A 14,587-nucleotide genomic window follows, 5' to 3' on the forward strand; every position below is an offset into this window, starting at 1 on the left:
GCTGTGAAAAATCCTCTCTTTATAATAAACCGCATCATCAGATTGATCCAACTCCCTGTGTGAGTCAGTCAGATGATTTCCATAGAGAGGCACTTTGCATCAGCAGCACCATGCTCCAGTGCTCTGGGAGAGTTTATAGTCCTGAGAGTTGAACACTGGATGACTGACAGCTGTCCTTCATCACAACAGAAGCCACAGAAATCCTCCTCATCAAAAACATGACTTTGATCTGCGTCCTCATCTGGACTCTCCTCTGCTGCTGCTTCACAGGTAAAGTCCAGAGAATCAAACTCCTCTCCTCTATCAACATCTGTCCCTCTGAAATGAAGCCCACAAAACCATGAAGCTGCTTTATGTTTTTGTCTCTGTATCCTCAGAGTCCAGAGGACAGATCACAGTGACTCAGCCTGGAGCAGTGAGCTCTGCTGTGGGAGGAGATGTGAGGATCAAGTGTAGGACCAGTCAGGATGTTTATGTTTATAGCAACTACCACTATTTAGCCTGGTACCAACAGAAAGATGGAGAAACTCCCAAACTGCTCATTAAGCGTTCTCATGAGAGAATATCAGGGATTCCAGCTCGTTTTACAGGCAGTGGATCAAACTCTGACTTCACTCTGACCATCAGTGGAGTCCAGGCTGAAGATGCAGCAGTTTATTACTGTCAGAGTTTTCACTATCCTAACAGTCAGCGTGTGTTCACACAGTGAAAAACAGTCGTACAAAAACCTGAACTGACTGCTGCAGCTGGAAGATACTGCAGAGATTGATACAGTTCACTGAGCACACACACACACACACACACGTACACACACACACACACACACACACACACACACACACTTATCTAAGACAAAGTGAGACAATGTGTGATATGTAACATGTAATCTTAATGACTTTCTACCTCACCTACACCCCTTCTCTGAGATTTTAAGTGCTTTCGGTCCCTAGTTATAACATATAGTGTGAGGAGTAGGAGGATATTTTGCTGCTATTATTTGCTGCTATTTTTATAATCATCATTACCGTTCTATTAATAACACTATGGATATTGCATTCAGATGTTCAAACATATTGGTATCATATTAGTCTTTATTACAGGTCCAGTAAGAACCACTTTAAACCGTTAAGTTGAATCTATAATCTTAAAATGTTTATAGGCAGATTACATTGCATTATTTGAAAGGCTCACCTCTGAATATAATCTGGGCCTAAAAGTCTTCACAGGAAACTGCAGGTTTGCAGAGTGTGCAGGGCAGGAAGTGAAACCGAAAGCAGAGTCTGAGTGCAAGTATTTTGAGTAGGTTATGAACAATCAGGTTATTCTTTAGTATCTTTTATGTATCTATATCTTTTGATTAAGCTTTTAGTAGAGGTTCTTGATTAAAACATGTATTCGATATATTACACATATAGTTTCAGTTGTGTACGTGCTGGCCTTCTGTCTGGTGGAAAGGTTACAAGGTTTAGCTGATGAAGTGAAGGGTGAAACAAAGGGCAGCAGAAGCTGACACACACATACACCCATATACACACATCGTAGATAGACTCAGTTATATAGGTAAAAGTTTAATCATGTTTTGCTTGCAACTGCAAAATTGTGCGTGCATATGTGACAGTTTGTGCAGAACGAGTGCCTGATGTTCCAGACAGATAAGCGAGCGTCCGGGGACAACAGGAAGACACCTGGATGGAGACGAGACGATGTTCTTTTTAAACTATGTTAAAAGTCATTGTGGTTTTGATTTGACGTATGCATGTATTGTGTTTATCTGACGCAAGAGGGGGCGTTATACCCCGATGCATAAATACTGTGTTCTGACGTTTTGGAGATGAGATTTTGATGCTGTTTCTATACAGTGTCCATCTCCCACGCTGTGTGTGTTCATTAAAATTCATTGACTCCAACTGACTGGGTCAGTGTGTTATTCCGATCTCCACCATCTCTCTCGTCCTCAAAAATGAACCTTAACAATAGTTATTAAAGTTACATAATTTTCTCAAAGATCAGTAAACTTTCTGGCTGACGAAAACAAATTCCACTTTCCTAAATTTTCTTAAAACCTTATCCCAACTTTATATAAGTTGGATTGTAAGAAAGGCAATCAAAAAATATGCATGCTTGCACTCTCTGTAATGTACAGATTTCTGTACACTGAGTAGTGAGAAAGACTCAAATGCCAGCACTCAGTAAGGTGCAGTAAGTGCTGAATAATTGTACCTTCTCAAAAGTAAGTGTTGTTTTTTGCGGCTCACTAAATTATGCAAAAGTGTGTTACATCCTTGGTGTAACAAGAATTTGTCTCCCGACTCCAACTCCACCCAAGAATAAGCCAAAACCAAAAGGAAGTGTAAATGCAGTACACCCATTTACTGACTTAGGCAGTGAGCTATGCCAAAATATTGAAACAAAAGATTTCTAAACATCCCTAATCTGTTTGTTCGCTGGGGGAGGCCCAGGAGAGAGCGGTGATGTGGCTGTTAGTCATCTGGTAGTTTGTCCATGATTATAACATCATGAGATTTTATTCATTTTAATAAAGCTGGAATTCAGTTAGTAATTTTGTAGATTAAAAAAATACATCATCAGCAAATAGTGAACATTTATACTTGATCTGCCCCATTGTCATTCCATAAATACATGACTGTGATCACATAGCTAATGAAACACCTCAGCTTCATTTAAAGATACTGATTGTGTCTGTTTGTGTTTCACAAGAACTCATTTGAAGCAAAGGAGCAATAGGGTTTAAAAAATCTGCTTTGGTATTACACATAAACTAATATTTATTATCAAACATTTAAATGTAATAAAACAAACAGAAAGAATGAAACAAAATCATGGAGCTATTTAAGGTCTTCTCTGTTTCCTCCTTTGTCTTCAAATCTTTCTGTCCTGGCTGTAGTTGTGTGACACAGCTGATGACTTGGACTGGGGGCTTCCCAGAATCCCGGGATGGAATGAAACTAACAGCTGGTCCGTTGTCCGAATCGAGTGGGTACGTGCAACATACGGTGCCACAGCTCGGACGGGGCACAGAGCCAGCAGCCTCTCAGTCCAAACCTTCAGTGAGAGCTGAGTGCAGCTCAACTGAATGAGAGGTGGAAGTCCAAGAGGGCTTTCTTCAAGAAGGCAGGGTTGGGCCGGAGGACCACCCCCTTCCCATCTGGCAGCCACCTACAACAGTCACTATGGACCGACAGCGCCACTGTTTTCTTGTATGTTACTTTTATAGTGTTTTATGTTCTATGTTTTGTGTTTTCTTTTAATCATGTAAAGCACCTTGAATTGCCTTGTGCTGAAAGTGTGCTATACAAATAAAATTGCCTTGCCTTGCCTTGCCTCGAGCTCACTAATTAATCTGGTGGAAGTTAGGGCCAGAAAGAAGGCAGTCTTAAGCGATAGCCACTTCAACTCAGCACTTTCCAGGGGCTCAAATGGAGGGCACCAAGGACAAGGTCCAGGTACCAAGGGGGAACTGAGGACCCTGGCTTGCAAGCTGTTAGGTGCAAAGCAGTGTCAGTGTCACTGAGTGCTGAGCGAGCAAGGCGAACGGCATCCAAGTTTTCCAAGGGAATGTTTTTTTTTTCTTAACTTAGCATTCTGTCATTATCAGTTTTAGTTTTCTTCTGTGGTTTTTCAGTCCTTTTTAGTATTGTGCTGTCCAGTGCATTCATTCCTTTTAGGAATGAACCAGATGGTTGATTTGGACAGTCCTAAAGTTTTTGCTATTGCTCTTATGTTTATTTTGTTATTTCCTGTGGTGATGATCTCTTTGGACCTCATATGGATAGTAATTAATTAACAATACATGCAATTATTTTACTTAAAATCAATCAATCATTTGTTTACTTTTTCTCGGTACATGGAAACTGTCCATGAAATGGCTTTAAAAAACAAAGACGTATCCTTGTGGCAATCTGCTAAAATACATTCCAGATTTTAGAAAACTGACTTTGAGACCTTTATTCAGTGGTATGTTAAATTGATTGATCTATTATTAAACAGCATCATGAGACTGGTCCAAGTCTGCATTGGAGTCAGTCTAGGAAAAAAGTGACACCAAAAGCTTCATTGCCTCAGTGGTGTCATTGATCACTTTTATAGCAGTAGCTGAATAAATGTTTAATTCTGCTTTTGAGCCAAATTACCAGATTGTGCATCAGGAGAAGGCTTCAAGATCCTGGATAAAGTAATAAATAGAATAATAAAAAACTACCAACCCAATTACATCTCAAAACACGTTGGCTAATTAAAATGAAACCTGTGAATTCACATTGCAAAGACTAATTATGTAGTCCTGCTGGCATCAGTCAGATCATTTCCATAGAGAGGCACTTTGCATCAGCAGCACCATGCTCCAGTGCTCTGGGAAAGTTTATAGTCCTGAGAGTTGAACACTGGATGACTGACAGCTGTCCTTCATCACAACAGAAGCCACAGAAATCCTCCTCATCAAAAACATGACTTTGATCTGCGTCCTCATCTGGACTCTCCTCTGCTGCTGCTTCACAGGTAAAGTCCAGAGAATCAAACTCCTCTCCTCTATCAACATCTGTCCCTCTGAAATGAAGCCCACAAAACCATGAAGCTGCTTTATGTTTTTGTCTCTGTATCCTCAGAGTCCAGAGGACAGATCACAGTGACTCAGCCTGGAGCAGTGAGCTCTGCTGTGGGAGGATCTGTCAGCATCAAGTGTAGGACCAGTCAGAATGTTCATGTTTATAACAACAATCACCATTTAGCCTGGTACCAACAGAGAGATGGAGGAGTTCCTAAACTGCTCATTTACTATGCTAGCTCTCGATATTCAGGGATTCCAGCTCGTTTTACAGGCAGTGGATCAAACTCTGACTTCACTCTGACCATCAGTGGAGTCCAGGCTGAAGATGCAACAGTTTATTACTGTCAGAGTCTCCACTATCCTAACAGTCAGTGGGTGTTCACACAGTGAAAAACAGTCGTACAAAAACCTCCCTCAAATGATACAGTTCACTGAGTACACACACACACATACACACACACACACACACACACACACACACACACACACACACACACACACACTTTTATTTCATGACAAAAAATCAATTGGTGGAAACATGATAGTACCTGAATATGACCTTTGACCTCAGATCTACGGTTTAATATATATATAATAAAAATATAATGGTTTCGTTAATGGTACATGAAAATACTGAGCAGTTTTGTGCAGCATAAACAGATTAATTTTTCATACTGTGGTGAATTTATAATAAAGCACTGTGGTGGGCTGGTTCACAGTGACTGTGGTGCTCATGTTCAGAGTTAGGTTACATTGATGGCAACAGAGATTAATTTGCATTTAAGATGATGACACTTAGATTAATTCACTGAATTTTACAAACAGTATAAGGCTAGTATATAAACAGCATACTGTCACAAACAGAAATCAGCCAAGATAACTTGTGAAATATTATCTTGCAACTTGTGGAATTCAGCTGTGCAAATCCACAAAAAGCACAACCACAAGAAAAAACACTAAGAAAATCTACTGCAGCTCACAATATAAATTATTGTGAGTTGTGATTCTTTTCTCTGTGGTTAGCCACTACAACAGATCTTATATCTGCAGCAGAATTCTGAGGGAGGGTTAGCTGTCTGCCACAACCAGTTGGAGGGTGAACATAGATACAATCAGATTACAGTTTTTAGATGTGGAAAATGATACAGAATCCTAAAAAGTAATACACTCAGGCACACCTTTCTGGAAATCCTCCAGTAGCAGTAGCTCAGACACTGATACTAAATCATTGGCCTAACAAATCAATCACCATCCACCCAAAAGAATCTGATCCTCTCCATCAACATCAAAATTATTCTGACTTGATGTTTTCTGTCAAGAACAGTGAAAAATTCAAAAAACAAAGTGAAAAAACAAAGCCATCAAACTATTTAAGGTTTCACCTTTTTGTCTGCAAATCTTTCTGTCCTGGCAGTAATTGTGTCAAGGTTTGACTCTGGGCAGAAAAAAAAACAGGACTTCCTTTAGCGGAGACAGTGAATGTATTTACAAGTGAACAAAGTTGTACAAATAGCAGTTCTAACATGCGACATCCACAGTAGTGTTAACAGCAGCTCCCAATGATCCAAATCCAAACACTCCCTCCACAGCTTCTCCCAAACTATTTACAGAAAGTCTCTGAGCTGTCTTCAACGCTGCTCCACAGGTTTCCTGGACATAAAGGAGAACACGGGAAAGTAATTGTTATACAACAAGGTGGTCTCAACTTACAAACCTGGGTTAAACTGATAGTTGTGACATACAAGAAGAAGTGGGAAACGAAGTACTTCATTACCATACTTACATAGAATTTTCAAGTATCTGTACTTTACTCAAGTAAATATTTTCTGACAACTTTCCACTTTTGCTCCCTACATTTTTAAAGAAACATCTCTACTTTCTACTCCTTCAATTTTCAGAACGGGCTCATTACCTTTGCTTTAACGCATTTGAGGTGAATTATTATTTTACTTCAATGTGAGCCTTCAAACATGAAACCGATTTGAGCCTAAATAATAACATGCATGAAGTCCTATTCACGGACTAATCACCAGCAATGTCACATATAGAGAGATAAAAGAGGAAAAAGGGGTTAAAGTGAGCCAGTGGGGTTTTTTGTGAGTTACGATCTAAAAATACCCCGCAAAAGGTGAAATCCGCGAAGTAGCCAGCTTTATTTTTTGGTGTTTTAAGGCTGTAAAACCCCTCACTACACACTTTATACACTTTTCTCAGACAGGCATGAACATTTTCACACTTTTCTCTCTTGTTTAAACACTGTCAAAGTTCAAACCTTCGTAGAAAAACCAGTCCATTATTATAGAATGAACTCAAAGATCAAACCCTGTTTCCAGGTCCAGAACATGGGAATAGAGCAGCTGCAAGAGTGTTGTCCTAGATCCACAGATCCACTTCATTCTTCCAACAGGTTACACATTATTTTTTGTATTGGGAATCAAGTATATCTGTCAGTTGGGCCTAGTGCATAAATGAAATACCCTTTGATTGTATTAAAACAATGAGTTTTAGTGAAAGTTTCCCCAAATCCGTCAGGGTTCCTGGGTCATTGACCCAGCATTTTCGGTTTATGTTTACTGTTTATTTTCCACAGGTTCCATTTCCTGTTTCATTATGTTCAGCTGTGTACTCACCTGTTTCCAATTGTCGTCATTATTCAGCCTGTGTATTTAAGTTCCTCATGGTCGTGTCATTGATGTTGTCACTGCTGTCTATTCCGGGTGTTTGCCTTTCAGTTCAGATCAGTCAGTCATTCAGTTCAGTCAGTCAGCCTGCCTTCTTCCCTGTTCTGTTCATCCGTTCATCCTGCCACTCCAATAAACACCCCTAATCCTCACCACAAGTCCAGCGTTTGGGTCCCCTCTTCTCAAAGCAACTCCTGACAAAATCAACATTAGCATTAGGAGAAAGAAATTGGCTATACCATTTGTTAGTCCAAACTTCCCTTTAAAGCATCACGTTTTTGTCCATTTAACCTCCCCCTGATCAGTTCACATGATTGGATTTCTGGGGAAATAGATCCCTTTATATCAGTGTTGGGTTTAGAGCTTTTATTGACAACAGCAGGAAAAGTTAGAAGTCAGGAACATGAACTCTGCATGTGTTCAGTCGTCATGTCCTCATATTGTTTTAAGTTGTGAAGGACATGAGTGTGTTTCAGTATACATCCTTATATGGTAGGACCAGTGATTGTAGTGTGTGTTACATTGTCCTCATATTGTTGGGCCACAGAGCTGTACAGTGTTAACAGTTTCTATCGAGTCTGGTATAAAGAACTCAGATCCTCCTGTGAATAATGTTCACTGAAACATGTATGACCTGTAGTTAATTAACAAGTCAGGATTTATAGAATAGGCTTAAGGGACAACAGTATATAAATTAACCTCCAGGTTGACCTCCTGAAATGAGCTATTATGGACTCTTGTGCTGCCAACTTCCGGGTTGGCTCCCTGACATTTTACTTTTTGATTTGTCTTTGTGTTTCATGTTATCAAGCTCGTGTGAAATGTGTCTATGTCTCTCCATGTTTCCTGTTTTATTTTGAAAGTCGTGTTGCCATGTTCAATGTGTTTTGTTTTGTTCCCCTTGTGGCGTCATGTTCATTTGTGTCAGCTGTGTCTCCCCAGATGTTTCCATTTTCCTCATTACCCTCCTGTGTATTTAAGTCCTCTGTCTCTTACTGTTCTTCGTCGGATGGTCTGTTTGTTTTCGTGTCTAGTCACATCAAGTCAGAATTTTCACTTCCAATGTTCAGGTTCATAATTACGCTGTTGCATGTTCCTGTTCAGTTTCACGGTCTTTCGTCATTATTTCCATAGTTAGTCATAGATTTTCCCAGTTTAGGTTTCAGTTTAGTTTTGCCCTTGTTTCACCTCACCTTGTTTTCTGTGTTTTGGTATCAGCTGCAATAAAGGCTCGTTTTTGGTTTAAACTTTTAGGAAAAAAGTTTGTTTCTCCTGTGTCTGCTTTTGGGTCTGTTTCATAAACAGTGTTGGGAAGGTTACTTTTAAAATGTATCCCACTACAGATTACAGAACACATGCCCCAAAATGTATTTTGTAACGTATTCCGTTACGTTACTGAGAGTAACGTATTCAGAGTAACATAATCCATTTATTTCAACAGTAACTGTATTCTGAATACCACCTTTTTAAACAGTAACTGTAACAGAATACGGTTACTCATATTTTGTATTTTAAATTCGTAACGCCGGTACATGTATTCTGTTACTCCCCAACACTGTTCATAATGTCTCGCCAGCATGTCTCGCCGTGACACAGTGCTATATTAGAAAGGAAGTCAGACAGACGTGATGTACAAATAGTAGCAGAGGCAACTTTGGGCTTTGAATACTGCCGAAAGCAATCGTGTGTGACTGATCGTTGCCGCTATGACTGCTGCATACATGTGCAGATTGCCCATACATGCTCATTAGCTGCAAAGGCAGTACCAAAACGTTGGTTCTGTCTTCTGCAGTAATGTAGCGTGACACTGAGACCTAAAAATTTAGAACAGAACATACAGTGTTTCTCTCATATTTCATTATGGCATAATGTGCACATCACAATCGGGGGATTTCATTACTGTCAAGAGATCAGCTGCAATCGGTCAGGAATCCACAACGTATCTATCACAGTCCTGTAAGGAATGAGGCAGCAATTTTAATTGGCTGTATCTATAATATCTTTATAGTTATAGGATAACTATGAGGTGAAAACAGGAACCTGAAAACTCAACAAACACAAGAATTAAACCAATTTGAACAGGACCAGAACAGCAAAGAAATCTGAGCAAAAATTAAAGCTCAACTTTGGGACAATGACAGACTCAACACTGATCGTCTCTTCTCACCACGAGAAATGAATAAAGTCATCAAAATAAAAAGAGTATTTTCCTTCCTTTTAACTATCATCTGATGAAAAGCTAAATGTCATTTTAAGCTAAATGTGAAGGGTGGTTATTTCCAGTCCAGTTTTAAATATACAAAACCCCAGTGTCCGTGCACATCTCATTAAAAACTATACCAAAATCTTCTTTGAAGCGGAATACTGTATCCATGATCAAAAATTCTTTAAATGTTTATTAATAAATAGGTTCAAAGATCTGTTTTTACAGTCATGAAAAGGATCTATTCTGTTTCTCTTGTACTGCAAAAAGTGGCAATAATGGGAATAACTAGACTAAAATGTTCTTGATTCAGATCATTTCCATAGAGAGGCACTTTGCATCAGCAGCACCATGCTCCAGTGCTCTGGGAGAGTTTATAGTCCTGAGAGTTGAACACTGGATGACTGACAGCTGTCCTTCATCACAACAGAAGCCACAGAAATCCTCCTCATCAAAAACATGACTTTGATCTGCGTCCTCATCTGGACTCTCCTCTGCTGCTGCTTCACAGGTAAAGTCCAGAGAATCAAACTCCTCTCCTCTATCAACATCTGTCCCTCTGAAATGAAGCCCACAAAACCATGAAGCTGCTTTATGTTTTTGTCTCTGTATCCTCAGAGTCCAGAGGACAGATCACAGTGACTCAGCCTGGAGCAGTGAGCTCTGCTGTGGGAGGATCTGTGAGCATCAAGTGTAGGACCAGTCAGAATGTTCATGTTTATAACAACAATCACCGTTTAGCCTGGTACCAACAGAAAGATGGAGGAGTTCCTAAACTGCTCATTTACTATGCTAGCACTCGACAATCAGGGATTCCAGCTTGTTTTGCAGGCAGTGGATCAAACTCTGACTTCACTCTGACCATCAGTGGAGTCCAGGCTGAAGATGCAGCAGTTTATTACTGTCAGAGTTTTCATGTTATCAACAGTCAAGGTGTGTTCACACAGTGAAAAACAGTCGTACAAAAACCTCCCTCAGTCAGACTGAACAGAAACTGAACTGACTGCTGCAGCTGGAAGATACTGCAGAGACTGTGTGCACCAGACTACTGCTATCGCATACATGTTGTGTTCAACTTTCAAATGTATATTTAACTAAAGAACAAACGTGGGCCATTAACAGATATCAGGATAAGTCCTGTTCATGACCTTGACGACCTTAGAAGTGGAACAAATCCACTGAATCTATATCAAGTTAAAATAATCTAAATACCAAAATCTGAAAATGTTCCTGATCAGTGAGGGTCAAAATAAAAACACCTGTGAATTTAAGATTTTACTCTAAACATATCATCAAACATGAACATGAGTGAAAAAACTGTTATTGAACTGAAGGTGTTTTCATTTATCAATTATTTGTTCATATCATCATTCATTTAATCTTCTCCTTTTTCGTCAATGACATTAAAACTTTGTACTTCAGATTCTTTCTAATCACTCCTTGTATTCGTTGACTCTCCTGTCTGTGAGTTCTCCTCAGAACAAACAGCTCATAAGAGACACTAAAGACTCTTTCTTCTTTAGACTTGCTTTGTAGTCTGGTGAGACTGTTTCCATGGCAACCAGCTCCCAGCATTGCTTCATGAACCAGTCTGTCTGATACTGGTGAGCAACACCACCAACAACCTACCACACACATTCATGTAACTTTGAACAAATATAAAAATAACCTGTACAATTTTAAAACTCCATTTTCAGCTTTTGCCAAAATGCAGATGTCCTTAATGGTTCTTTCAGCCTGTGTTTTATTTTACCAGTGTAAAATAAAGACATCATGTTAGTAGTAATATACCTCTACTTTTTTTGCCCCCCCCCCACCCCCTCCCACCCACACCCCACCCGCATCCCCCTCTCCTATCCCCCTCCGCGTTCATGTGTGCGCGTGAACGGACTTGTGAGTTCAGAGGTCATATGTGTTTACATGTGTTTAATAGCGTTTTATTTAATGAAACCATTATGTGTTTTAATTAAACTCTTTTTTAAAGGATTGTATAGGTCTCAGAGTTCTGTTATTTAGACATAGATGATTTAATTTAACTAGTTTAGGGGTTTTTAAACAGAAAGTTTTTCCACCTTCTAAAAACACATATTCACACACAGCATTTAATTCAACTAGTTTAGGGGTATTTTTCTTTTTTCTTTAATGCTCTGAAACACACAGAGGCTAATAGTTTTAAACAGAAAGTTTTTCCACCTTCTAAAAAACACATATCCCCAACTTGCCACACTATCACTGTAACAACCTCCAATGTTCCTTTAATGCAACTAGCCCTCTAATTATCTACTAGGCAAAAAACACACATAGATGATTTAACTGCATTAGGAGCATTTTGCTTTTTTCTTTAGCGATCTTATCATGTCAGAGGTCCGTCGGAGCCAGACCCGTCGGAGGCGCCTTTTATCATGCCATTACACTTTATACTGACCATTCGATCTTTCAAACAGGTTTTCACCTGTTGCTTACACCCCCACACCTCTATCTCTGCATCTCAGAGGCCAGCTGAAACCAAGCCCACACCTATATAAAAACGCCCTAATCAAACACCCTGTATTTTTCCTCACTACTTTACATCGGTCCTTGAGAGCATAACACTTCGTTCATCAGCACAAGCATTTTACTTTTAATTTAACCAGTTTAGGAGCATTTTACTTTTCTTTAGCGCTTTGAAACACACAGAGGCTAATAGTTTTAAACAGAATACCACAAACAGCAGGCATTCCTGCTCTGATACTTCAGATTCTTAACTCTGCAACAGTTAGACCCCCTACAATCAGCAGAAGAGGTCACCCTTATCAAGAGCATCTCAACTGTACATCCATAGTTTTCAATACAAACAGTCTCCTTTATCTTATGTCAGAGGTCCATCGGTGCCACCAAAGCTTTTTTACCTTTCTACTGACCATCCGATCCTCCAAACAGGTTTCACCTTTTGTTTACACTTTTATCTCTGCATCTCAGAGGTCACCTGAAACAAGCCCCACCTATATAAAATGCCCTGATCAGCCACACTAACCCTTTACAACGACCCTTGAAAGCATAACACTTTGTTCACAGCACGGACAACAAACCTAAGAGCCTTCTTTTCAACATGGACAGCATATATGGTAGGTAAAACAAGACTATAACGGATTCTTAAATTTATACGACTGTATATCAAAAAAATATTCAAACTGTTTTCTCTTCTAAACAAAAGCCTGATTTTTAGGAACTTGGCACACCGGGACACCCCACGGGTCACTTACACAAGGTTTGTGCTTCTTCTTCTCACACAAAACAGCTTGTGCCTCATTGTTTAGAAGCAATCTTACCTGTTTCACACATAGTAACATTAAACTGTGTATTTCTCATTCTTTCTACAGGATCACAAAGCTATATAGGGCAAACAACACCTCTAACTAAGGAGTGGAGGATGACGTCGGCATCAAGCATGACGAACAGCCAGAACATCGCCCAAGCCACAGAAGCTCTAGGTACGTGTACAGGTGTATGTACCCGATGCCCTCATCGTAAAAGCAACGCTGTAAAAACGTCGTAGATGGGTCTAAAATTAAGTTAGAATAGCAAGGCAGTAATAGGTATGTGTATACCGTTAAATATAACAGCGGAGCAGTTATACTTCGCGTAGATTGTGGTGAGGGAGTGTTTGGGGGGAGTCACAAGTCATGTTTGCGCTGTCTTGGACAATGTAGACATCCCAGAGATGCTGTATGTTTCACAGTGGAACAGTCCAACAGGCCCTGAGCTTTACAGTGCGAGGCTGATCGTTTTAACCGTAGACCCGATGACTTTATTATTCTCAGGGTATGTGATGACAGGGAAAGTCTTGTTGGTGCCAGAGGGGTTGAAAACTGGAGATTAAATCCTTACCCTCTGAGCATAGAAGAGCCGCACTACATGGTTTAAGGATAGGGTTTTATACAGCGGCATAAATATGTGTGTGTGTGTGTGTGTGTGTGTGTGTGTGCGTGTGCACATGTGTGTGTGTGTGTGTGTGTGTGTGTGTGCGTGTGTGTGTGTGTGTGAGAGTGTGTGTGTGTGTGTGTGTGTGTGTGTGTGTGTGTGTGTATCTATGCAACAAAATATAAAATCTTTTTTATTGTTCCCATTTTCAGAGCGAGACATGCAAGCGTGGGACCTCTCAGACTCGTCAGACTCCCCACCGCCTGCGCTGCTATTCCAGACCCCATCACCTCCTCCCCCCGTCTCCTCAGCTGCTGCAGGATCCTACAGGATCAGGTCTGTGTGAGGAAACCATTATCGACATCAAGCTTGCAACCCATCACCTGGTGATGTTGGCATTAAACGCCTTTCTACAGGAAACATGCTACGGATGTCGAACAGCTCAACCCAGTCAGGTGCAACACAGCTGTTTGCTCGAACTGCCCGAGTATTACTTTGACACCTACTACGACGATGTGATGCTGAGGCTCAAGACATTCCGATTCATCCCTGCCATTCGCCTGTTTGTACGCTCGTACACAGACGATGGGACTAAAACACAATTCAGCAGAATTGCAGAACACACCATGACTGAACTGAGATCATCACAACATATAGTATGCGCAATTAACGACAATATTGCACAGCTGCTAGAAGCAAGTCGTTATGCCCGTCGTGTTAAACCAGCCATGCTTCGCATGATTGGTAACTACTGGGCTGGGAGACACCTGGTTTAATGTATGTTGTTCAGTATTCATTGTCTGTGTGAATGAAATAAAAAGACATGTCAACACTGACATCTTAGTCATTCGCGGTCGACTTTGCTTATACAATAGAGAAAAGCAACAATACAGTGTGTTTCTCTGCTCCAAGACATCGGCGGGCCTTTCACACGGTAAGCATGTCTGTTATACCCAGCGCATAAATGTCTGTATGTCAGTGCTGATTATACAAACCCTGTTTAAAATGTGACACATATGTTGTCCGAAAACAAATCCTCTATATTTGCAAAGTTACTGATTTAAAAATATATTTTCGAATTTTTAGTTGCATGACAAACATACGATAGACTCTTGAGCGTATTTATTTATATAGCTACATTCACAATGGTATAAACGTGCTAAATAAAAGAGGCTCAAGCACCAAAACACTCTAATGCAAGCCTCTAAACTGTATGTTGATAAGTGTATAAAGTGTACC

General features: G+C 40.1%; 2 gene segments (V, D, J or C); both read left to right on the forward strand.

The window, feature by feature from the left end:
• The first annotated feature begins 214 nt into the window (after positions 1-214).
• LOC109199895 (Ig kappa chain V region K-25-like) lies at positions 215-10,869 on the forward strand. The segment is given in 3 exon segments: positions 215-270; positions 378-590; positions 10,280-10,869. Coding segments are annotated over 3 exon segments (384 nt in total).
• On the forward strand, positions 4,459-4,961 carry LOC109199881 (Ig kappa chain V region 120-like). The segment is given in 2 exon segments: positions 4,459-4,515; positions 4,623-4,961. Coding segments are annotated over 2 exon segments (384 nt in total).
• Positions 10,870-14,587: the final 3,718 nt, after the last annotated feature.

The sequence above is a fragment of the Oreochromis niloticus genome, unplaced genomic scaffold, assembly GCF_001858045.2.
Source record: "Oreochromis niloticus isolate F11D_XX unplaced genomic scaffold, O_niloticus_UMD_NMBU tig00000852_pilon, whole genome shotgun sequence".
In the NCBI taxonomy this organism is placed as follows: Eukaryota; Metazoa; Chordata; class Actinopteri; order Cichliformes; family Cichlidae; genus Oreochromis; species Oreochromis niloticus.